This window comes from Choloepus didactylus, chromosome 20, assembly GCF_015220235.1.
Source record: "Choloepus didactylus isolate mChoDid1 chromosome 20, mChoDid1.pri, whole genome shotgun sequence".
NCBI classification, from domain to species: Eukaryota; Metazoa; Chordata; class Mammalia; order Pilosa; family Megalonychidae; genus Choloepus; species Choloepus didactylus.
In genome coordinates this window covers 12,219,139-12,246,034 of record NC_051326.1, presented here as the reverse complement: position 1 = coordinate 12,246,034, position 26,896 = coordinate 12,219,139, and the positions used below count along the sequence as shown (strand labels likewise).

Here is a 26,896-nt window from a genome sequence, read left to right as displayed (position 1 = left end):
GACTCCCTGGGAGGAATGTAGACCCGGCATCGTGGGACGGAGAACATCTTCTTGACCAAAAGGGGGATGTGAAAGGAAATGAAATAAGCTTCAGTGGCAGAGAGATTCCAAAAGGAGCCGAGAGGTCACTCTGGTGGGCACTCTTACGCACCACTTTAGACAACCCTTTTTAGGTTCTAAAGAATTGGGGTAGCTGGTGGTGGATACCTGAAACTATCAAACTACAACCCAGAACCCATGAATCTCGAAGACAGTTGTATAAAAATGTAGCTTATAAGGGGTGACAATGGGATTGGGAAAGCCATAAGGACCACACTCCACTTTGTCTAGTTTATGGATGGATGAGTAGAAAAATAGGGGAAGGAAACAAACAGACAAAGGTACCCAGTGTTCTTTTTTACTTCAGTTGCTCTTTTTCACTCTAATTATTATTCTTGTTATTTTTGTGTGTGTGCTAATGAAGGTGTCAGGGATTGATTAGGTGATGAATGTACAACTATGTAATGGTACTGTAAACAATTGAAAGTACGATTTGTTTTGTATGACTGCATGGTATGTGAATATATCTCAATAAAATGAAGATAAAAAAAAAAAAAGAAAAACGAAGTGGGAGGACTTACACTCCCTGACTTGGAAGCTTATTATAAAGCCACAGTGGTCAAAACAGCATGGTACTGGCAGAAAGATAGACATATAGATGAATGGAATCGAATTGAGAATTCAGAGATAGACCCTCAGATCTATGGCCGACTGATCTTTGATAAGGCCCCCAAAGTCACTGAACTGAGTCATAATGGTCTATTCAACAAATGGGGCTGGGAGAGTTAGCTATCCATATCGAGAAGAATGAAAGAGGTCCCCTACCTCACACCCTACACAAAAATTAACTCAAAATGGACCAAAGATCTCAATATAAAAGAAAGTACCATAAAACTCCTAGAAGATAATGTAGGAAAACATCTTCAAGACCTTGTATTAGGCGGCCACTTCCTAGACTTTACACCCAAAGCACAAGCAACAAAAGAAAAAATAGATAAATGGGAACTCCTCAAGCTTAGAAGTTTCTGCACCTCAAAGGAATTTCTCAAAAAGGTAAAGAGGCAGCCAACTCAATGGGAAAAAATTTTTGGAAACCATGTATCTGACAAAAGACTGATATCTTGCATATATAAAGAAATCCTACAACTCAATGACAATAGTACAGTCAGCCCAATTATAAAATGGGCAAAAGATATGAAAAGACAGTTCTCTGAAGAGGAAATACAAATGGCCAAGAAACACATGAAAAATTGTTCAGCTTCACTAGCTATTAGAGAGATGCAAATTAAGACCACAATGAGATACCATCTAACACGTATTAGAGTGGCTGCCATTAAACAAACAGGAAACTACAGATGCTGGAGGGGATGTTGAGAAATTGGAACTCTTATTCATTGTTGGTGGGACTGTATACTGGTTCAGCCACTCTGGAAGTCGGTCTGGCAGTTCCTTAGAAAACTAGAAATAGAGTTACCATTCGATCCAGCGATTGCACTTCTCGGTATATACCCGGAAGTTCGGAAAGCAGTGACATGAACAGATACCTGCACGCCAATGTTCATAGCAGCATTATTCACAATTGCCAAGAGATGGAAACAACCCAAATGTCCTTCAACAGATGAGTGGATAAATAAAATGTGGTATATACACACGATGGAATACTACACGGCAATAAGAAGAAACGACCGCGTGAAACATATGACAACATGGATGAACCTTGAAGACATAATGCTGAGCGAAATAAGCCAGGCACAGAAAGAGAAATATTATATGCTACCACTAATGTGAACTTTGAAAAATGTAAAACGAATGGTTTATAATGTAGAATGTAGGGGAACTAGCAATAGAGAGCAATTAAGGAAGGGGGAACAGTAATCCAAGAAGAACAGATATGCTATTTAACGTTCTGGGGTTGCCCAGGAATGACTATGGTCTGTTAATTTCTGATGGATATAGTAGGAGCAAGTTCACAGAAATGTTGCTATATTATGTAACTTTCTTGGGGTAAAGTAGGAACAGGTGGGAAGTAAAGCAGTTATCTTAGGTTAGTTGTCTTTTTCTTACTCCCTTGTTATGGTCTCTTTGAAATGTTCTTTTATTGTATGTTTTTCTTTTTTGTTTTTTGTTTTTGTTTTTTTTTAATTTTTGTTTTTCCATACAGTTGATTTAAAAAGGAAAAAAAGGTTAAAAAAAAAAAAAAAAAAGGAAAAAAAGATGTAGTGCCCCCTTGAGGAGCCTGTGGAGAATGCAGGGGTATTGGCCTACCCCACCTCAATGGTTGCTAACATGACCACAGATATAGGGAACTGGTGGTTTGATGGGTTGAGCCCTCTACCGTAGGTTTTACCCTTGGGAAGACGGTTGCTGCAAAGGAGAGGCTAGGCCTCCCTATAATTGTGCCTAAGAGCCTCCTCCCGAATGCCTCTTTGTTGCTCAGATGTGGCCCTCTCTCTCTAGCTAAGCCAACTCGAAAGGTGAAATCACTGCCCTCCCCCCTACGTGGGATCAGACACCCAAGGGAGTGAATCTCCCTGGCAACGTGGAATATGACTCCCTGGGAGGAATGTAGACCCGGCATCGTGGGACGGAGAACATCTTCTTGACCAAAAGGGGGATGTGAAAGGAAATGAAATAAGCTTCAGTGGCAGAGAGATTCCAAAAGGAGCCAAGAGGTCACTCTGGTGGGCACTCTTACGCACACTTTAGACAACCCTTTTTAGGTTCTAAAGAATTGGGGTAGCTGGTGGTGGATACCTGAAACTATCAAACTACAACCCAGAACCCATGAATCTCGAAGACAGTTGTATAAAAATGTAGCTTATGAGGGGTGACAATGGGATTGGGAAAGCCATAAGGACCACACTCCACTTTGTCTAGTTTATGGATGGATGAGTAGAAAAATAGGGGAAGGAAACAAACAGACAAAAGTACCCAGTGTTCTTTTTTACTTCAATTGCTCTTTTTCACTTTAATTATTATTCTTATTATTTTTGTGTGTGTGCTAATGAAGGTGTCAGGGATTGATTTAGGTGATGAATGTACAACTATGTAATGGTACTGTGAACAATCGAATGTACGATTTGTTTTGTATGACTGTGTGGTAAGTGAATATATCTCAATAAAATGGAGATTAAAAAAAAAAAATGTAGCTTATGAGGGGTGACAATGGGATCGGGAAAGCCATAAGGACCACACTCCACTTTGCCTAGTTTATGGATGGATGAGTAGAAAAACAGGGGAGGGAAACAGACAGACAAATGTACCCAGTGTTCTTTTTTACTTCAATTGCTCTTTTTCACTCTAATTATTATTCTTGTTATTTTTGTGTGTGTGCTAATGAAGGTGTCAGGGATTGATTTAGGTGATGAATGTACAACTATGTAATGGTACTGTGAAGAATCGAAAGTACGATTTGTTTTGTATGACTGTGTGGTATGTGAATATATCTCAATAAAATGAAGAATAAAAAAAAAAACTTAAAAAAAAAATGTCACTCACAGCTGCACTGAATTCCTTCTCTTTGAGTCAGCTCATTTATATGGCTCCACTGATCAAAGCCCACCCTGAATGGGTGGGGCCATGCCTCCATGGGAATATGTCATCAGAGTCATCACCCACAGCTGGGTGGGGCACATTCCAAGCAAATCTAATCACTAAAACGTCTGCCCCACAAGACTACATCAAAGATAATGGCGTTTGGGGGACACAATACATTCAAACTGGCACATTCCACCCCCTGGACCCCAAAATGACATTATCTTTCCAAATACAAAATACATTCATTCCATCACAGTATCACAAAACCTTAAATCATTTCCGTAACAAAAGTTAAGTACAAGATCCCATCAAAATCAACTACAGGCGTGGTGGGTCCTAAGGCATAATTCTCCTTTAGCTTTGGATCTGTGGACTTAGAACAAGTTATATGCTTCCAATATACAAAGGAGGGACATTCATAGGATAAACATTCCCATTGCCATAAGGTGAAAAAGTAAGGAAAACAGGGTTAACAGGACCAAAACAGTTCCTAAAACCCGCAGGACAAATTCCATTAGATTTCAAAGTCTTGAGAGTCATTTACAGAACAAGGTTGCATCCTTGGGGCTTGAGAGAGTGGGAGTCTAACCCTTCCTAAGGGCCTTTGTGGCAGCCCTTTCCTCTCCAAACATTTGGGTGAGTGCTCCAACGTATCTACACATTGAGGAGACCACCTTCTTGGCTTCACCCTCCTCAAACATCGGGGCAGCTCCCAGATTCCCTTCCATCTCCGGGGCACATGCTCAACCCCTTCAGAACAGTGTGGTGGCACCCAGGCTCTCCCCAATTCCCTGGGAATGTGCTCCACCCTCTTTGGGGCTTGGAGTGGCAAGACATTTCCTGAGCGTCGAGGCAGAAGACCTGCCCTCGACCTCCAGGGCAAACTCACCCTTTCCATGCATGTGGGCCACTCCGCTCTCCCAGCCCAAGACCTCTTGACTCCAGACCTCAACCTCCATGGCTCTGTCTTTGAAGAAATTTTTCCTTCAGTTTGTTCCTTGTCTGTCTTCTCCAGTCCAGATTGGCAATGACTCTTTCTATAAAGATCTCGCAAAAATTCTGTTGGCTTCGCATGAAGCATGCAGGGGTCAAAGCCATCAGACAATACGATTTTCCACAAATCCTTTCTGGATAATTCCATCTCTAATCTTGGCTTGTACTGAAATGGTGGCTGGGTTCCATGTTTGGTTACATCCTCATGTTGGGATGTAGCTTCTGGGATTCCACCCCCTGGAAGCCTGTAATTTTCCAAGCCATCAGCTTCTGGTTTCTTTGAACCCAAGAGTTCAGTTCTAAGTTTATCTCTCTCCACTCGCATTTTACTATAAGTTGCAAGAAGAAGCCAGGGTACATCCTCCACATGTAGTCTGGAGATCTCCTCAGCTAAGTATTCCAGGTTGTCACTTTCAAATTCTTCCTTCCATCTAACACCAGGACTCAATTTTGCCAAATTCTCTGCCACTTTTCAAACAAGGATCACCTTTCTTCCAGTTTGCCACAACACATTCATCATTTCTGCTCAAGTCCTCATCAGAAGTATCTTTAGAGTCCATACATCGACAAACAGTCTCTTTAAAGCAGTTTTGGCCTTTTCTATCAAGCTCCTCACAATTCTTCCAGAATCTTCCCCTTATCCATTTAAAAAGCCGTTCCAACATGTTTGGTATTTGCAGCAAAAGCACCCTACTTCTCTGGTACCAAAATCTGTTCTAGTTTGCTAATGCTGCGGAATGCAAAACACCAGAGATGGACTGGCTTTTATAAAAAGGGGGTTTATTTGGCTACACAGTTACAGGCTTAAGGCCATAAAATGTCCAAGGTAACACATCAGTAATCGGGTACCATCACTGGAGGATGACCAATGGCGTCTGGAAAACTTCTGTTAGCTGGGAAGGCACGTGGCTGGTGTCTGCTCCAAAGTTCTGGTTTCCAAATGGCTTTCTCCCAGGACGTTCCCCTCTAGCAAGCTTGCGCCTCTTCAAAATGTCACTCACAGCTGCACTGAGTTCCTTCTCTTTGAGTCAGCTCATTTATATGGCTCCACTGATCAAGGCCCACCCTAAATGGGTGGGGCCGTGCCTCCATGGGAATATCTCATCAGAGTCATCACCCACAGCTGGGTGGGGCACATTCCAAGCAAATCTAATCAGCACCAAAACATCTGCCCCACAAGACTACATCAAAGATAATGGCGTTTGGGGGACACAATACATTCAAACTGGCACACCATACAAGAAGTATTCGCACTCACTTGCAAGCTCTCCTTATGGGCCTGCACCAGGTGCTAATGAAAAAGACTGGGTGCAGAGTAGAAGGCCAGAGAGAGGTTCCATCAGTGCAAAGATGTGCAGGAAAAGATTGGCACTTTCAGGTAAACACATACAAAGCACTACCTGCTTTCCTGGACCCTTCTCTCCTATAGAGAAAAAGCCATAAGCTACTGGAGAAAGAGAAGCAAACTCTTTGGCTTCTAGGACACAAGCAATGTTCTGTTGCTTTTAGGGAAGAATAGAATCAAAACCTGTCTGCTTCTGGAGGAAGAGTGGAAAATCCTATCTCACCCAGGACAGAGGTAAAGATCCATTTCTGCTGAGAGAGAGAAAGAGAGAAGCAAAATCCCTCCAACCCAGAGGGAGAGGCAAGACACTGCACTGGGTACAGAATCCTATACCTATACCAAGCAGAGTTCCCCTACCATTGGAAGAGGGGCAGAAAACTACTATCCAAGACCAACCATGGATACAAAGTAGAGTTTGGCTGCCACAGGGATACGGGAAAAGAACATTAAGAAAGCCCTACTCCTGAGACCTAAGCACACAGGGCTTGCCTAGGACTGAGGCTGGACCAGGAAATCAGAAAATTTCACTCTCCCCCACCTATCAGTCTAGCAACAAGCAATAATCAACTGCAGTCTTCTGGGGAGATGCAAAAGTGTGGAGAGAACCCCCTTCCACCTTTGTGATGCAGGCATGCAAGGAGAGCTGAAAACTGTGCAGGGAGCAGAAACATTTGAGAAAAACCCTCTGGCACCCCACCCTCTACCCTAAGCAGAAGGTAACAGCAGCCTGCCTCAAGAAGAATTTGAGGCCTTTGGTGCACTGAAGGTAACAATATCAGTAACAATACACAAACCAGCTCAACTAGATTACTCAGCTCCCCACATTAATGCTTGATAGAAAAGGCATGTCCATTTCTAGACAAGTATTATTTAATTTAAGCTATACTGTTCTTCTGCATTCAATGTCTAGAATTCAATAAAAGTTACAAGGCAAGCAAATAAGTAACACAAAATAACCTAGTGCCAAGAGATAAAAAAAAATTAACAGAATCAGACTCAGGAATGACACTGATGTTGGACCTATCACATAGGGCATTTTAAATAGCTATGATTATTATATTAACGAGTCGAGTGGAAAAGGTGAACAACATGCATTAAAAGATGAACAATTTTAGGAGAAATGAAAACTATAAGAAAAAAATCAAATGGAAATATTAGGAAAAAAATCATATGTCAGAGATGAAGAATTCCTCTGATGGGCTCACCAATAGATGGGACACAGTTGAGGAAAGATTCAATGAACTTCTCACATTCCCTTTTTCCAATGTATGGACAGATGAACAGGAAAATGGGGACTAAAACTAAATGAAAAATAGGGTGGGATGGGGGGGTGGGATGTTTTGGATGTTTTCTTTTACTTTTTTTTTTTTTGGAGTAAGAAAAATGTTCAAAAGTTGATTCCGGTGATGAGTGCACAACTATACGATGGTACTGTGAATAGTTGATTGTATACTGTGGATGACTGTAGGGTATGTGAATATATCTGAATAAAATTGTATTTAAAAAAAGATTCAGTGAACTTAGAGATAGGTCAGTAGAAATTATCCAAGTGAAATACGAAATAGAGAAAGAGCAAAACCAGAACAGAATATCCAAGAGCTATGGAACTGTCAGACAATAGCAAATAGTCTAACATACATATAATTGGAGTCTTAGAAGGAAGGCCAGAAGAATGGGGCAGAAGAAATATTTCAGGTGATAATGGTCTAGAATTTTATGAAAAATATCAAACCACAGATCCAAGACTTTCAGAGAACTCTAAGTAGGATAATAGGAAAAAAAAAAAAAAAAAAAGAAAAGAGAAAGAAAAGCAAATAAAAGCCCTAGATATATCATAGTCTAACTACTGAAAACCAAAGCTAAACAGAATATCTTGAAAGTACCCAGGAAAAAAGAAACATCACATACAGAGAAACAAAGATAGGAATTACAGATTTCTCACTGGAAAATGAAATTTTTAAGAAATCATAACTAAACACAAAATTTATATCACTGTCTTAAGATGAAATATTAACCATTACCTGCTCCTTTTACAAAATTCACTTTCTATGTAACATGTAGGCAACTTAAGCCACTTGTTTGGAGTCATAAAGTGCCGTGAGTTAGATATGCTTGGAAATCTGGAATACAGTTTGGCCTTTTCAACCTCTCTGAATTTTTTCATTGTATATATTTTGCCTGCAGGAAGAACAGTAGCCTAATTAGTATCCTTAGTGCAACTCCAGTTATTCTTGAGCTATGAAATCTTGTAACAATTAGCAAGAACTAAGTACCAGTCTCACACTGAAGAAGGGTTTTTTTGTCTTCATCTTTGTCATATTGTGCCTTTTTCAAAGGATCACGAAATGGTGGGATGGTAACCTACAAAAGAAACACCTCTTTGAGGACTGAGCTGCAAGTTTGAGTATTAAACTTTTTCAGTCTATCCTAAACCTCCACCCAAGGCTCCTATGTCATGAAGGTCAAGACTACTTATCTATACTAATAGTAGGCTAACCATTATATATGTTTAACACATTACAAAGAGGTGAGAGCTTTCCAATATCTCTCTTAGCAACCCTCCAGCCAAATGGCAAGGCAAGCTCTTGCTTCAAAATGTGAGTTTAGTCTTCAATAAACTCTTTTGTTGTCAGCATAAATTCCCAAATTAAAAAAATTCCTTTACCATGCACAAAAGACAAATATAACCATATATTCACATTAATCCCTAACTTCCATAATCAATAACATAATTAACAAGTATGCAAAACTGAACCACTCAAAACTCAGGTAATCCGTGAGCCAAATATTAAAGCCCTAAATCTATTTTAATAGTCAATGTTATGAATATCAAAATGATATTTCAACATAAGAAAACAGCATTTAGCAACAGTCACTTTCATGGTCTAGCCTATTCAATGAAATTCTACTGCAAGCTAAAAAGGCTACATATGTATCTTTCTAATAATAATCAGGCTTGCTTTTCTGTATTAATTATAATACACAACACAACCATCTAGAATTTTGCTTTTACAGAAGGTATGAAGAACACTACTTACAAGATAGATATTAAGAAAACATTAACTCACCATAAAAAGGGACAAAAACATTACCATCACTTTCAGATATTTGCATGTGACCAATGGTATATAAATAACAAATCAAATTTTAAATTTTATATTGAGGAGAGAAACATTAAGTACAATTTAAATGTTTTCCAACAATTATAAGTCCTTCTGAGAGTCTCCTACCTTTACTGACAAGCATTTTTAACCCTAAAATCCTAAATGGAGGTTCTCAAATTTTTTATTTCATAAGATTATTATTATGTTAGTATTCTTAACTTTAAAGAGTTTTTGTATATGTGGGTTAGATCTGTCAATATTTACTATATTAGTAATTAAAAGAGAAAATTTTAAATTGTTTAGTTATTTTTAAATGACAATAAACCTGTTATATTTAACATTAACTTTTTATGAAAAATAACTATTTCCAAAACAAAATTATTGAGAAGAGTGGCATTATTTTACATTTTTTGTTAAATCTCTTTAATGTCCTGCTCAATAGAAGAACTGGATTCCCATATCTGCTTCTGCATACAATCTGTTGAGATGTGTTGTTTAAGTTGAAGTATATAAAGAAAATCCATACAGAGAAGTATAGTTGGAAAAGGAAAGAGTATTTCAATAGCCTTTTCTTGTAATTGTGGATATTCTCCTTTGATGCCATACCCAAATTCGACAAGGGGTAGTTCCTTAAAGGTCAGTTATGATATGGAATCTGAAAACTTATCAGTATATTTTTTTATACCATGCTATATTAAAATCCATTGGTCTATCTTGCACTTTGAGTGGATCTTTTACTCATGCATGATTTTGTAAAATGATGAATTGGTCCTTTGGAAAAAATTGGATTACTGAGTTATGTGAGATCTTCTAAACGTTGACACATTTTATTATACAACATAAGAATCACATTTATTAATATTATTACCGATCTCACCTGTAACGTCTTTTGAGTATTGGGATGCTGTCAAACTCAGTATGGTGAATTTTTCCAAAATTTGAATTTTTTGCTTGTAAGCTCACATTTTATCACTGGCAATATATATGTCAGTTATTTTCCTTGAAATGATAGGGTTACTTCATTCATTTTTGAGAAAATGTCTGCCAAATCCCCACGACTTAAAAACCATAGTTTGTAAATCATTCTTTCAAGTAAAATTGATGTTTCATGAAAAAAAGTTATAATTCAGGCAATCACACTGTATTTCAGTATGTGGTGGAAGTGCTCTTTGCATACGTCCTATTTCCTCACACAGAGTATTAAAAAGACATGTAGCTATATTTAATAACATTAACAATTTTTACTGCTTGATCAGGGACATTAAGTAAAACTACGTTTTCTTTTTACTGCAAGTGCATGGCAGTGAAGAATATATTGACTACTAGTACAATTTGGTGACACTGATTTAAGTTGTTCTAAACACCAGCCGTTTTACTCTTTTTTTTTTTTTTTTTTTTGCACCATTCAGTGCAAAATGTCAACACAACGATAAAGGCAAATAAAACATCATTATTATAAAAATAGTTTTGGCCTAATAGATCCCCTAGTAGGGTTTTAGGGATCCCAGGGGTCCATGTACCTCACTTTCAGAACTGCTGCTATAATCTAAAGGTGCTCAGATTACCTTAAGAGGTCACCTATAAATTTCATGGAGAAAGATAATACGGTAAAAGAACAATGCAATTTTGGTATCAAAAAGATCTGATTTCAGATTCCAACTCTGCGTCTTACCAGCTGTGTTACTAGTGTCTCTAAAACTCAGTTTAAATCTCACTTATAAAAATAGAATAATGCACACATACATGCCCCCTAAAAAAGGACCTAGAATTCCTGCGCAAATGCCAGCAGTTTAAAATGTCTATGACATAAAGTAAGTTTTTTTGGTTTCATTTTGTTTAATAATATCTATTACTATCAAAAGTATGGAAAAATGGACTCTGGTGGAAATGTAAACTTATAAAATTTATCAGCAGGACAATTTGGCAATATAAATAAAAATCATGCATGCCCTAAGGCAATTCTACAAGCAACTTACCCTATGGAAAAAAATTAAGAAATATATAACTACAAGGTGCTCATCCTAATATCATTTATAACAGCAATAGGTTAAAAACGAAAAACAAACAAACAAAAAAAAACTAGATGTCCCAAATAGGGAATTTGTCAAATAAATGATGGTGTAGCAAGATATCAAATATGATTGAAAACCTATCAACACTCTGCTATTTACAGCTGTGTAACCTTGAAGAATAATTTTATCTGTACCTCACTTGCTTCATCTGTAAATTGCCTCACCCAGTAGCAGTGCATTTGAAATTAATGGGAAAAAAATAGTCTTAACAATTAAGAATAGCAAGGTTACTACTGCTATTAATAATAGAATATCATACAGTGACTAAAATTATATATTTATATTTATTGACACAGAAATAAAACCATAAACTGTTGAGAAAAGAAAAGCAGATTATAAACTAAATGTTATGTTATAATCTCATTCTTGTAAAATAAAAATGTGTATTTATACATACTTATAGAAAGAAATCCAGAAGGATATACAAAAAAAAAAATGTTAGTTAATTCTTGGTAGTGGAATTGGAATTCATTTTAAGATTTCCTTTATCAAAAAATTGATTTTTATTTTTCGTTTATCATGAAAATGTGTCACTTTTTGTAACAAATTTAAAGTCTGTGAAATTTTCAGGCATTAGCTATTACCCAATATTATAAAATATTTTAAAAATTTGACAGAGATTTAATTTAACTGTTGGTCTTTGTGGCCGTTTTGTTCCTTCTAAGAATGTGGAGATACAAAACTACCCTTAAGATGTTACTCTGCATACTTAGGGACTCAAAAGAGGACTACTCTTATATTAGGGCTTCTCAAAACAACCAAACACATAATGCCAAAAGTTAAAATAAGAGCTCTACTACCCTACCTTCAGAAGATTGGGGTCCACTTTGCTTGTATAAAAAGGATCATACTCTTTTGGATCGTAATGTTCTATAAATGCATTTCCCTATTGGAAGGAAATAAAACCACACATAAGAACAAGAAGTACACAATTAGTTTTGCGCACTACGGGATTCGAGAGTCAAACACACAATTCCGTTCTTAAGCTTCAAAGCGGCATTGATGACAAATTCAAAGAGGAAGAAACAGAGTCTGAAATTAATTTCTCTGAGTAATAAATGTCATAGAGATGGAAGGAATGTACTTAAAATTTGCAAGATTTTAATAAACAGTCTTGGAACCCTGAAAGGTTAGGGAATTTGTTTTTAAATGCTTACCAGTCAATCATCTCAGATCTCTTAAATTATCAGGATAACATTTTATAGATTTGCAAATAATTGGGTTCCAGAACAAAAGAGTACTGAACCTAGAGTCCACAATTTTTAATTGCTAAGTACAATTAATAATTGCATGGGAAAAAAACAAAGAAAAAATGGTTCTAATGTACACATTTAAATCCAGGCCTATTCCTCCTCCTCTGTCCCTTCCACATGACCTGGGTTTAAGAATAGTATATGCTGTAACAGTCTAGATTACCCCCAGAGACAGAAAGAGAGGAGATGTAGGCTGTTTGGATTATTATAAATGAACCAATATAACCATAGTTTTTAAGACAACTGTAAAAGTATCAAATGATCTCTTACCTTTTTATTTACATATTTTAAAAAACCATCCAGTTCCTCTTGTCTCCTTTTTTTAATTTTCTTATGTGAAGAAACTTTTCCTAAAACTTTCTTCTGGAGAGGATCTGCCACATGGTCAACCCATCTTTTATGTAACATCTCTTTTCTTCTTGCATTTAAGAATTCATGATGTTGTAAATACTTATCTAGTTCCTAGTAAACAGTGATAGAAAAGATAAAGATACAAAATCTTTCTTGTTGTAAAATTTTCTAAAATTTACGCTTCATTTATACTCATAACTCACAAAGTCATTCATTAATTCAATCATACTCTGTGACTATGACTATGGTGGAAATAAGGAATACACAGATAATTGAAACCATATGCCTGTTCTCCCTGGGGAGTCATGCTGCAAAACAAAATCAATGGGAGGAGGGACAGATACGTATATAGAGACCAAAGATATAGAGAAAAGAGAAAAACTTACTATTTTCTAGAGTCTTGAAAGATTCCCAAAATGGGAGACGTTTGGGCTGGGCTTTAAAGAATGAGGAGTTATCCAGGAAGATAAGGGGTCCAAGAGAATGAGGAAGAACATTCTATGAAGGGGGAGGGGAGATAAGAGTGAGGAGGCAGAAGGGTAGTACAAGCTAGTCAAAATGGCAAGTAGCTTGCAAAGAACATGCCTGATTAGGCTGTAAATTAATTCATTCTCACCAAAACTTCTCATCCACCATTCATACAGCAAATGAAATCATGTGATCACCAGGATCAACATGAAATTCAAAATGAAAAAATAAAACAATAAAACCCTTGAGTTTCTCTAGGCCATGTCTCTCTCTAACTTCAGGTCATAGCACACTCCAGTCATTCTCAATGAATAGTTCCTTTCCTTTAAAAAGACCTCTAAAGAAAATTCTTAAGTACTAAACAGGTTGCCCACTCCAGTGTTTAGAAGGCCTCATATGGACATTCTTGTCTAATTTAGCCCATTCTGTCACAGCTAAGGCCCTGTTGCTACCTATGTATACCTGAGTATGTTCTAATTACAGGTCTTAAAGATTAGCTCATTCATAGTGATTCTGCAAAAAACCCATTAAGATGAAGAATAAGTGAATAGGGGGAAAGTCTTATAAGGTGTCTGTGAAGGAATCCCTGCAAAGCACAGTGAGAGAGGAAGTCTACTAAAGCAATCTCAGAAATCACTTAAGGTTAATCCCAGGTGATAATGAGAAGCTTTTCTTCATTCTGGTTTCTGTTTTTCCAAAATTTTTATAATGAGGATTCACTATATCTAAAATGCAAAAACAGTAAAATTTAATTTTTAAGACACTATAACCAATTCTTACCTTAATTACATAATTTTCTCTATATAAGATTGATTGAATAGCTGCATCAACATCTTCATTAGCTAATGCCTAAAATAACAGAAATAAACTTTGAAAATCAAATCTTGAAAATTTAAACTATTAGTACTATCTGCTCATCATATTTTATGAGATATATCCCTGAAAAGTTCAGTATAAATCCAAGTTTTGTACCTCAAATCATATCAGCAAGTACCTTTTAAGAGTATTTGTATCTTTCTGCTCTCTAACTCATTTTAGTGCAGAAAATAACTCAGATCACAGATATTTTGAGTTCCAGAATGGAAAATGACTTCCCCAGAATCACTTGGTAGTTTGAACCATCTCTCCTCACATCCTAAAAAAATGCTTTTACCTTTATGGGTTAAAATAAATACAATAAGACCTCCATTTGAGGCTTTTCAGCTGCATGAGGGAGACTGATCTTCCAGCCCTCTTTCTTACACTACTACCTAAGAATATGTCAGTGGTCTCACCAAAATCTTAATGTCACCTATGGTGAGCACTATACCTAGAAGAAATGTCACTAGGGTAAAATATTTAAAGATTTAAAAGTAGCTTCTTTTCAATCTCCTGATCTTCTTTGTTCCTCCATAATGAATTCACAAATTCACCTACCAATTTTGTGCCTGAAAATTATTTAAACATAAGCAAAAATGCAAAGTTTGTGGATAAAAGAAATCAAGAAAATATGACTTATATTTTATCAATAAACTTCCAGATATGCACGAAATGTAAAATTATAATCAGACAGGTGATTTGGTCTTCACAAAATGAAGGAAATCTCTTATTGTAATAAACAGACACTTGCTCTTAAAGTATTCTTATATTCATTTAATTAATTTTCCATCGCAATTGATAAATTACCTGACAGACTGAAACAACTTTTCTCAGACAGTAGGGATATAAATATAGATGGAACAAATTCATTTGATCATTAGTGAAGATTATGTACCTATCAAATAAATATTAATACATATGTCACACTTTCTGATTTTAAAGCAACATATCCTTCAAGGAATGGTTCATAACTTTTCTTTTTCTATTTTCATAAAAAATTCTCCTACAATTAAATCTCTGCCAGAAAATAAATCCTGATAATTGTATAAAATTAAAATATTCTCAAAGTAACTGTTAATGAAAGCAGTCATCTTCAGTCTGTTATTTCCAGAACAGAAGAATAAAATCTCACAATCTAAGTCCTATCCTTCACCATAACACCAGAGGAAATTAAGGCTCAAAGGGGTTAAATAAAAACTGGACACCTAGAAAGTCCTGAGCTGAGCCAGGATTTAAACTCAAATGTGTCTAACTCTAAAATTCATTATCTTTAGGGAAAAAAAAAAAAAGGAAATATAGAATGTAAGCTTTGTATCAATGTTGAATCTCCTGTACTTCTTAGCTGCATTTAATGGGATTACATACAAGAATGTTCTTGTTCATGGGAATTGTATATGTGAATTATAGTGTTTGTTCAAGGATGTGTGCGGCTAGCTCTCATATGTTAAGAAGACAGAGCAATAGATGATGGATGATAGATAGGGAGGGAAAGAAATAGCGGTGTGACAGCATGTTACAGTTGGTGGATTGGGGTATCGGGGGAGGGGGTCAGGGTATGCTGGAGTTCTGTGTATGGGGTTTGCATTGTTTCTGCAACTGTTCCTATAACTTTGAATTTATTTCAAAATAAAATTTTAAAAAAAAATTTATTATCTTTGTTCTTTCTGCCTCAGGGAGAGCAGAGGTGCTATTCCTGGCAAGTGTGTTGTTCTCAACCAAGGTGGGTACTGAATTAATACTCTAGACAAAAATATTAAAAACAACAATCTTAAGACACTGGAGACTGACCAACAGCAGGAAGAAACTGGAGGGTAGTTAACACTTGGAAGAAAGGAACAGCACTGGATGAGTTCTGTAGGCATTTGCCTGAAAGCAGGTCATGGTCAGAGCCAAAAGGGGTAGCTAAATCTCAAATAGAAACATACAGTCTTAACTGGTTCAGGAATTAGAAGGCAGACTTCAGGGCAATGAAGGGGGCTAGAAGGTTTGAAAGGGGAAATACCTGAAAGGAGAGAGTCACAGACCAGGGGCCACAAATTCTGTAAATGAACTATGACCAGCTCTCTGGCAGGCCCTTAAAGCAGGTATACACAATGAAGACTTCAGCAGCCCAGCTAAGGCTAAGAAAACTAAACATTTCATTTGCTGCCAACTGCAGAAGAAAAAAGTTTAGCATTTGAGTTCATAGGTTCAGGAAGCTAGAAGAAAGAGTAGACATGTTGAGACTGGGAAGATATTTAAAAGACCTAAATAAACTTCTGGGAATTAACATTACAATGTCTGAGATGGAAGATACACTGGATAGGCTTAACAGTAGATTACACATTACAGAAGAAAATATCAATGAATTTAAAATCATAGCAATAGAAACCATCTAAAATGAAACACAAGGGAGGAAAAATACTGAAAAAATTTACAGTATCAGTGAGGTATGGGACAACTCCAGTCTGGCTACTATATATGTAATCATAGCCCCCAAAAGGAGGGAGCAATAGAAAAAATGTTCAAAGAAATAATGACTGAAAAATTTCCAAATTTGTTGAAAACTATAAGCCTATAGATATAAGAAGATCAAAGAAGCTGAAGTAGAATATGGAGAAAACTACTCCAAGGCACATCATAGTCAGATTGCTTAAATTCAGTAATAAAGAGAAAATCTTGGACCTGTTGTCACGGGGGAGCTGGTGGCGCTTGGTGGCTACTGGTGGTTGAGGTGGAGTCAGTGGCGCTGGAGTGGGTTGGGGGTAGCTGCAGATTTGGGGCTTAAGCAACTTCTTCCAGAGAGGAGAACCAGTGTGACCACTGTGGCAACCAAGATCTGGGTCAGCAATTTCTCCAGACATCTCATTAGGACAGGTTGTAAAAATTAAAATGAACAAACTATGGCAAAGTTTTAGAAGAAAGAAAGATGTTTATGTTCCAGAGACCAGTCATCCACATCAGTGGCAGACAGATGAAGAAGGGGTGCATACTGGAAAATGTAGCTTCCCAATTAAAAATCAACCAATCCCAATTAAAATTCCAACGGCCTACTTTGAAGAAATGGAAAAGCCAATCATCAAATTTATTTGGAAGGACAAGAGGCCCCAAACAGCCAAAAACATCTTGAAAAAGAATGAAGATGGAGGATTCACACTTCCTGACTTTAAAGCATATTACAAAGATACAGTGGTCAAAAGAGCATGGTACTGGCATGAAGACAGACCTATTGATCGATGGAACTGAATTGAGAGTTCAGACATAGACCCGCACATTTACGATCAATTGATTTTTGACAAGGCAGCCAAGTCCACTCAATTGGGACCACAGAACTGTCTCTTTGACAAATGGTGCTGGGAGAACTAGATATCGATAACCAAAAGAAAGAAAGAGCATCCCTATCTCACACCTTATACAAAAATTAACTCAAAACGGATCAAAGACCTAACTATGAGACAGGACCATAAAACTCTAGAAGAAAATGTAGGGACTCATCCTCAAGATCTAGTAATGGGTGGAGGTTTCTTAGACTTCACACCCAAAGCACAAGCAATGAAAGAAAAAATAGAAAATTAGGACCTTCTCAAAACTGAAGATTTTTATGCATCAAAGGACTTTGTTAAAAAGATGAAAAAGAAGCCTACTCAATAGGAGAAAATATTTGGAAACCACATGTCCAGTAAGAATTTAATATCCAGAATATATAAAGAAATATACAACTCAACAAGAAAAAGACAACAGCTCAATTTAAAAATGGACAAAAGACGAACAGACACTTTTCCAAAGAGAAAATATAAATGGCTAAAAAGCACATGAAAAGTTGCTCACCATCACTAGCTATCAGGGAAATGCAAATCAAAACAATGAGATATCATCTCACACCTACTAGAATGGCCATTATCCCAAAAAAAAAGAAAGCTACAAGTGTTGGAGAGAACGTGGAGAAATAAGAACACTTACTCACTGCTGGTGGGAATGTAGAATGGTATAGCCACTTTGGAAGACAGTTTGACATTTCCTCAGGAAGCTAAGTATAAAACTGCCATATGATCTGGCAATCCCATTACTAGGTATATACTCAGAAGAACCAAAAGAAGGGACACGAACAGATATTTGCACACTGATGTTCATAGCAGCACTATTCACAATTGTCAAAAGACAGAAACAACCCAAGTATTCATCAACCAATGAATGGATAAACAAACTATAGTATATATATACAATGGAGATTATTCAGTAGTAAGAAGGTATGAAGTCCTGAAGCATGCAACATGGATGAACCCTGAGGACATTATGTTGAGTGAAATAAGGTTTCATAATATGAGCTAATTATAATAAGTAAACTCATAGAGTTGAAATCTAGAATATAGGTTACCAGGAAATAGAATGAGGATAGAGAATGGGGAGCAGATGCTTAATGTGTGCAGAATTTTTAGGTTGAATTTAAATGTTTGTAAACAGATAGAGGTGATAGTAGCACAATATGGTGAGGGTGATTACCAGCACTGAATTATGTGTGTGATTGTGGTTGAAAGGGCAAGTTTAGAGTCAAGTATGTCACTAGAAGGAAAGCTAGAGGATAAAACTTGGGACAGTATAACATGAGATGATGGCGGTGGACGATGACAGTGATTAACAGTACAAATATTAAAAAGTTCTTTCAGGGACTAGAATAAATATATGACACTATCACAGGGAGTCAGTAATAGAGGGATATATGTGGGGGAAATGTACCTATTAGAAACTAAGAACTATAATTATCAGTAATATCTTAATTTTCTTTCATCAACAGTAACAAATGTACCACATCAATATTAGGAGTCAATAATGGGGGGGATGCTTTGGGTTTTCTTTTTTCTTTTTATATCTTTTATTGGAGTAATGAAAATGTTCTAAAAAATTGATCACAGTGATGAATGCACAACTTATGTAATGATATTGTGAGCCACTGATTATATACTTCAGATGGATTGTATGGCGTGGAATATATCTCAATAAAATTGCATTTTTAAAAATGGAAAAAAAAAAGGAAAGAAAATCTTAAAGGCTTCCAGAGAAAAGAGAACCATTATGTACAGAGAAATAAAGAAAAGGATGAAAGCAGATTTCTCACTGAAAATAATGCAAGCCAGAAGATGGTAAAGCAATATACAAAATACTAGGGGAGAGAAACTTAATTCAAAAATAAAGAAAAAAAAAAGCAAAATATACTTTTTCATACATAAAACTGCTGAAAGAATTCATCACTAGCAGATGTGAACTACAAATATTGTTAAAGTCCCTCAGACAGAAGGAAAACAATACCAGAGAGGAACCTGATCTACACAGAGGAACGAAGAGCCCTGAAAATGGTAACTGTGGGTAAACACAAAAGAACTTTTCTTATTTTTAAAATATCTTTAAAAGACAATTGTTTAAAGCAAAAATATTAATGTATTATGGGGTATATAAAATATGTAGAAGTAAAATGTATAATAAAATAGCACAAAGGTAGATACAGGAGAAAAGATGTTTACTTGTAAGATTCTTACATTGTACTTCAAGAGGTGTAATATCTTGAAGTTAGACTGTGATAAGTTGAAGAAGTATATTATAAAACTTAAAGCAACCACTAAAATAATGCAAAAAAAATAGTTATGGCTAGTGAACTAACAATGGAGATAAAATGGAGTAATAAAAATACTCAAACCAAAAGCAAACAGGAAAAAAGGAATAAAGGAGAAAAAAAGGAACCAAAAACATATGGTACAAATAGAAAACAAATGGTAGATTTAAACCCAACCATACCAATATTCACACTAAATATAATGTTCTAAATACCCCAATTAAAAGGCAGATTTTCAGAGTAGATGAAAAAACAAGGCCCCAATAACAAAGACCACTGAAGAAGATAAACTGAATAGCACTATATCTATTAATAAGTTGAATTTTTATTAAAAATCTTTCCACTAGAATGTAGAATAGTGCAGCCCCTGTGGAAGACAGTTTGGCAATTCTTCAAGAAGCTAAGTATACAACTGCCGTGTGACCCAGCAATCCCGCTATTAGGTATATACCAAGAACTGAAAGCAGGGACCCAAACAGACATTTGCACACTGGTAGTGGCATTACCACAATTGCCGAAAGATGTAAGCAACCCAAGTGTCCATAAACCAATGAATGGATAAACAAAATGTGGTATATATTTACAATGGAATATTATATTATTCAGCTGTAAGAAGGAACGAAGTCCTGATGCCTGAAACAACATGGATAAAGTTTGAGGATATTCTACTGAATGAAATAAGCCAGATATGAAAGGAAAAATATTGTAAATCTCATTAACATGAACTAATTTTAATGAGTAAACTCATGGAGTTAAAATCTAGAATATAGGTTGCCAGGAGATAGAATGAGGATAGAGAATGAGGAGCTGATGCTTAATTTGTTAAAGATTTTTAATAAGGTTGATTGTAAATGTTTGGAAATGGTTAGAGATGGTGGTAGCACATTATTGTGAGTGCAGTAACAGTGCTGAACTATGGGTGTGAGGTGGTTGAACGGGGAAGTTTAGGGTCATGTATGTCACTAGAAGGAAAGCTAGAGGATAAAACATGGGACTGGATTACACAGTGAACCCTGTTGTGGATGATGACTGTGGTGAATAGTACAAATATAACAATGTTCTTCCATGAACTAGAAGAAATGTATGTCACTATTACAAGGTGTTAATAATAGGGTGGTATATGGGAAAAATACAACTAATACAAACAAACTATGGACTAGACTGAACAGTAATACTGTAATATTCTTTCACCAGTTGTAACAAAGGTACCATACCAGTGCTATGTCAATAGTAGGGGGTATAAGGGTACTAGATTTTTTTCTTTTTGGAGCAATGAAAATGTTCTCCAATTGACTGTAGTGATGAAAGCACAGCTCTGTAATTACACCAAGAGCCACTGACTGTACATTGGATGGATTGAATGGAGTGTGAATAAAACTGCTTAAAAAAAAAAAAAAAAAAAGCTTCCCACAAAGGAAACTCCAGGCCCACATGACTTCAATAATGAGTTCTACTAAAAACTTAAGAAAGAAATAATACCAATATTACACAGTCTCTCCTGGAAATTCAAAAAGGAGGGACAACTTCCCAACCCATTCTATGAGGCCTGCATTACCCTAATACTAAAACTTTTAGATCAGTATCTTTTATGATCATACATGCAAAAATTCTAAACAAAATTTTAGCAATTTAGGAATAAAAACAATAACATATGACCAAATGGAGTTTGCCCAGAAATGAGGAATGCAAGGTTGGTTTAACATTTGAAAGCCCACCAAATGTAATTTACCAAATCAACAGAATAAAAAAAGTATTACCCATATGGTCTTCCCAATAGTTGCAGAAAACCATTTGAGAAAACAGACCATCTTTGCCAAAATCAAAACAAACAAAAAGAAACAAATAAAAACCCTCTGCAAACTAGAAATCGAAGAAAACTTCCTCAACCTGATAAACAGCATCTTGGGAAAACCCACAACTAACATTACACTTAATAGTAAAAGACTTAACTACTTTCCCCGTAAGATTAGGAACAATGCAAGGATGTCGGTTCCCACCACTTCTATTTCAACATTGTACTGAAGGTTCTAGAGAGTACACTAAAGCATGAAAAAGAAAATAAAAGCATCTAAATTGGAAAGAAGAAAGTAAAACTACCTTTATTTGCAGACAACATAACGATCTATCTAGAAAATCCCATGAAATCTTCAAAAATACTACCAGCATTTGTAAGTGAATTTAGCAAGGTTAAAAGACACAAGATTAATTTAAAAAATCAATTGTATATCTACATACCAGCAGGAAGGAAACAATCAGAAATTGGAATTAAAAAACAATACTGTTTAAAAGAGCATAAAAAAATATAAACTATTTAGGGGTAAATCTGACAAAAGATGTCTTAAACTGCACACTGAAAACTACAAAACACCACTGAGAAGTTAAAGAAGATCTATAGAAACTGAGAAATATACTATATTAATGGGTTGGAAGACTCAATATTTTAATTCTCTTCAAATTGATCTATGATTGAATGTAATCCCAATCAAAATGCCAGGAGGATTTTTTGTATAAAATGACCAGTTAATTATATTACGAATTCACATGGAAATGCAAAGGGTCTTGACTAGCCCAAACAACTATCAAAAGAAGAACAAATTTGGAGGACTTATACTATCTGATTTGAAGTCTTATTATAAGCTGCTATAATTAAGACAGTGTGGCATTGGCATAAATACCGAAAAGTAAATTAATAGAACAAATAGAAAGTCCAGAAATAGATCTTTACATATCTACTCAATTGATTTTGGACAAAAGTAAAGACAATTCAGTGGAGAAGGGATAATTTTGCAACAGATGGTGCTAGAGTAATTAATTTCTATATGCAAAAAAAAAAATGAACTTTGACTCATTCCTCACACCATTAGAAAAATCAACTAAAACTGGATCATAGGCAAAATCTAAAACTATAAAACTTCTATTACAAAACACAGGAGAAAATCTTTGTGGCCTTGGTTTAAGAAAAGATTTTTAGATATAATACCAAAAGCACATTCTATCAAAGAAGAATTTGATAAATTAGACTGCATTAAATTAAAAACTTGTGCATCAAAGGACATTATCAAGAAAGTGAAAAGACAGCCTACAGAATGGGAGAAAATATTTGGAATTCATATATCTGATAAGGGTTTAATATCCAGAATATATGAAGAACTTACAACTCAACAGCAAAAAAGACAAACAAACCAATTTAAAAATGACAAAGGACTTATATAGACATTTTTTTCAAAGAAGATACACAAATGGCCAATAAGCATATGGAAAGATGCTGATCATTAGCCATAAGGGAAATGGAAATCAACACTTCAGACCATCTAGGATGACTAAAGACAGAAAACAGCAAATGTTGGCAAGTATGTGGAGAAACTGGAACCCTCTTACATTGCTGATAAGAAGGTAAGATGATGCAGCCACTGTAGGAAACGCTTCAGCAGTACCTCAAAAAATTAAAGTTACCATATGACCTAGCTATTCTACTCCTAGGCATATTCTCAAGAAAAGTGAAACCACATATTCACACAAAAAGCTGCATTAATGCTCAAAGCAGCGGTATTCATAGTAGCCAAAAACTGTAAATAAGTGTCATCAACTGATGGATAAACAAAATGTGGCATATCCATACAATGGAATATTATTTGACCATAAAAAGGAACGATGGTGTGTGAATGTATCTCAACAAAATTGCATTTTAAAAAAAGAGCTGAAATACTAGTACATGGAACAATACAGATGAACCTTGAAAACATTATGCTAAGTGAAAAAAGCCAGTCACATAGGACCTCTTATTATTTGGTCCATTTGTATAAAATGTCCAGAATAAGCAAAGCCTGAGACAGAAAGCAGATTTGTTGTTGCCAGGGGCAGGAAGAGAGGGAAATGGGGAATGACTGCTAAAAGGTACAGCATTTATTTTTAGGGGTAATGAAAATATTCTGGATTTAGTGGTGATGGTTTCACAAACTTGTGAATATACTAAAAACCACTGAACTGTACAATTTAAAGTAGCAAATTTTATGGTATGTGAATTTTATCTCAATAATAAAAGCAAATAACCATATGAAAAGTGCTCAACATAGTTAGTCATTAGGGAAATGCAAAGTAAAATCACAATGAGATGGCACTATACATCTTTTAGAATGTCTCAAATTAAAAAGACTACATCAAATATTGGCTGTAATTTGAAAAAACAGGGACTGTCATAACTACTAGTGGGAATATAAAATGATACAACCACTTTGGAAGTTTGTCTGTTTCATAAAGTTATTCCTTTTACTATATGACCCAGTCATTCCATGACTAGATATCTACACAAGAGAAATGAAAGTATATGTGCATACAAAGACATGTGCATTAATGTTCATAACTGCTTTATTTGTAATTGCCCCATACTGAAAACAACCTAAATGTCCATCTATAGGTGGATGGATAAAGTGGGGTATATCCCTATAATGGAATAGTATTCAGCAATAAAAAGGAATGAAATATTGATAAATGCAACATAGATGAAGCACAAAACTATTGCTGAGTGAAAGCCAGATAAAAATAACACATACTGTAAAATTCCATTCATATAAAATTTTAGAAAATTCAAACTAAATTATAGCGGCAGAAAGCAAATCAGCGGTTGCTTGGGGCGAAGAGGGGGTTGCACGGAGGACAGGATTACGATGAGGACCATGAAGAAACTTTGGGAGTGATGAATAGGTTCATTATCTTGATTGTGGTGATGGTTTATGCATGTATACATATATCAAAACTTAGAAAATTGTATACTTTAAATATATGCAGTTTACTGTATATTAATTATATCTTAATAAAGCCATTTAGAGAAAAAGAAATTACAATCTAAAAAAATACAATATATCAAAATTTGAGTGAAGCAGCTAGAGCAGTGCTTGGACTGAAATGTAGTTTTAATTATTATAGTAGAAAAAGAAAGGTATATGCGGGGACTGAGCTTGTACCTCGGCTTGCCAGGCCTGGGCCAGGGGACCTGATCACCCCCTGGGGAGGGTAGTAGGTACGGGCGTGAGTGCCCTCTGCAGCCCCCCCGAGCCTGAGGAGCGAGGTCAAGGCAGCTCCCTTTTCCTCACCCAAAATGCCACTGGCAGGGGAGGCTTGCCGGAGGAAACCGCCTTTCTCCCAACTGCCCTTTCCCCACTTCCTTATCTTACCCACTCACTCCCTGGTGCCAAGGCAACTCCTGCCACCGCCAGCGCGCATGCACCGTGGCCAGAACAACCCCCGCCCGCTGCAACGGCTCCTGCGTCCTCTCAGAACCAATCCTAGCCCCTCTCCCTTCAATATTGCCATTTAAGGCTACTTCACCTCCTTTCCAGCCCTGCCCTTTTTACCAACCTATATAACCTGTAATCACCCCTGAATAAATCTCTTTGGCGCATACTCCTACTGGATGAAGAGTGTCTTGTCCCTATCGCCGCCCTCCTTGCACGCCTCTCGCCGAGGACCCCGGCCACGTCCTCCGCCTCGCCCTCGCCTCCGGGAAAGAGCCCCCGCCGCCGGTACCCTTTAAGCAGCCCCGAGAGCTGAGGGCTCGGCTACCGGCCGCCACTCCCCCTAGAAGCAGTAACCCCGACCGCAGGTATATAACTGAATGACTTAGGCTTCCACTATAAGGTAGAAAATGAACAGCAAAGTAATCACAAGTTAGTAGAAGGAAATAATAGAGCAGAAATCAATGAAATAGAAAACAATAGAAAAAATTAATTTAGCACAAGCCACTTCACTGCAGCTACCCAAGTAAAAACCTCAAAAATGCCTAACAGTTGTACCTCCATAAAAGGAAGTGGCTGTGGTTCCAACCATTCTTTTGAGTTCTTGAGCTTGGGAAGTTTGTCAGTTATCAGCTCCTCAGTGTCTAAATTTTTCATTGTGGTCACCAATAACAGAGCCCCTAGAAAAACTAAAAATTAGCTTTTAGTAATAAAAATTCACAATTATCTTATTTTCTCTCTGTTTAATATATACTTGTGACCAATGAATGGCCCTGATACAGGTTCTGAAAATTAGCCATCCACACTTTCCAGGAAAGGAGGCCGTCGCCACAGGCTTCTGGTGAGGCCCCCGAGCCTCCTTCTTTAGGAAGAGGAGGTTCCTTTTTGGACTGAACCCCACACCCCCACCTCCGCCCCGTCTCTGGAATGGTGTCGCGTTCTCCCTATGATGTTTTCCATTCCATTTGGTGGCTGTCATAGTAGGTGCACTTTTTGGCTACTGAAGCCCAGGCAGGGCTGCTTAGAGAAGGGAGGGGCTTTCAGACAAAGCTCGCGGCGGCCCAAACCCCACCCCAAGGACTGTGTGAGGGAGGCGCTGTCATTAGTTTGCGCCCGTGGGAGACCTACAGAAGCCACCCCCCTCCCCGGCCGCCCTTCAGCGAGATGCTCGCGGCCTCGACCCCCTCGGCCTCGCGCGTGCGCACATGGCGCGCACCGGTGATCGTCCCCGGTTGGCGGCGAGGTTTGCAGGGCGGACGGGCACCTCGGCTTCCCTGCCGGGCCTGGTAGGCTCTGCGGCTCTGCGGCACCACGCTGGGGACCTAGGGTCGTCCGCTGCGGCGGGAAAGCGAGCCCACCCCAGTTTGCGACCCAGCGAGCCCGAGCCCGCCGCTTCGGAATGTGAGAACGTTCCCTTCCAGTGTTGCCGGAACGCAGCCTCCGCGCGGCCCTTCCGCCGCGGGGGATGAGATGGAGCCCGCGCGGCTCCGAAGCGGACGGAGGACTCGGAATTCGCGAAGGAGGCTCGTCCAGCTAATCCCGCACGCTCCCACCGAACGCCTCACTAGACGAACCGAGAAGGAACTTGGCGGCAAGTCGGGGTAGCGCTTGGCTGAGGCACCATCGGGGCTGGACTTCCTGCTCCTGGGTGACTGGCAGCTGTTCCCGCCAGTCGCAGGGGCGCTTCGTCTTCCCGCCCCGCCTTCTCCCCGCGGCGGGTGAGGGGCGGGTCCTCGCAGGCCAGCCCCTCTGCGAGCTCTGGGCTTCTGGCCCGAGGCCGGCGGGCGCCGCTCGGTTGTGTTTAAGCGCGTCTCCCCGGCCAACAGGACTGAAAATTAACCGCAGCCACCCGGCTCAGCCCTGCCCCGGGAACCTCTCCGCCGGCCAAACCGTCAGGGGACGCGAGGCGAGGAAAGGGGCGCCCGCCCTTCGTTCTCTCTTGGAAGGGCGAGTGTGGGTCGAGGTTGTCCTGGTGGCGGCCCAAGAAGACTTTGGGGACTTGGGCGGAAAACGTTGGTTTAAGTGTCGCTGGGGTGTTGTTAGTGTCAGTGCCGAGTTGGC

At 37.8% G+C, this 26,896-nt stretch overlaps 2 protein-coding genes across 7 annotated transcripts in view; one reads left to right on the top strand and one right to left on the bottom strand.

The window, feature by feature from the left end:
* FAM228B (family with sequence similarity 228 member B) overlaps positions 1–26,364 on the bottom strand; it is a 39,194-nt gene extending 12,830 nt beyond the window's left edge. The window contains 7 exon segments of the mRNA XM_037813333.1: positions 7,936–8,092; positions 8,188–8,275; positions 11,896–11,976; positions 12,614–12,805; positions 13,943–14,011; positions 25,394–25,515; positions 26,041–26,364. Of these exon segments, the coding sequence (XP_037669261.1) occupies positions 7,936–8,092; positions 8,188–8,275; positions 11,896–11,976; positions 12,614–12,805; positions 13,943–14,011; positions 25,394–25,492 (686 nt within the window). The 5' untranslated portion in view covers positions 25,493–25,515; positions 26,041–26,364.
* The window catches only part of PFN4 (profilin family member 4), a 68,949-nt gene that overhangs the window by 23,988 nt on the left and 18,065 nt on the right, over positions 1–26,896 (top strand). Inside the window, exon 1 of one of the 6 annotated variants that reach the window (XM_037813343.1) lies at positions 26,284–26,426. The exons of 1 other annotated variant lie outside the window; for it this stretch is intronic. The gene's annotated coding sequence lies outside the window, so the exon portion shown is untranslated. Of the gene's footprint in view, positions 1–26,283; positions 26,427–26,609; positions 26,848–26,896 lie in introns of those variants that run through there. 4 more of the 6 variants (XM_037813339.1, XM_037813340.1, XM_037813342.1 and 1 more) reach the window with 4 other exon arrangements.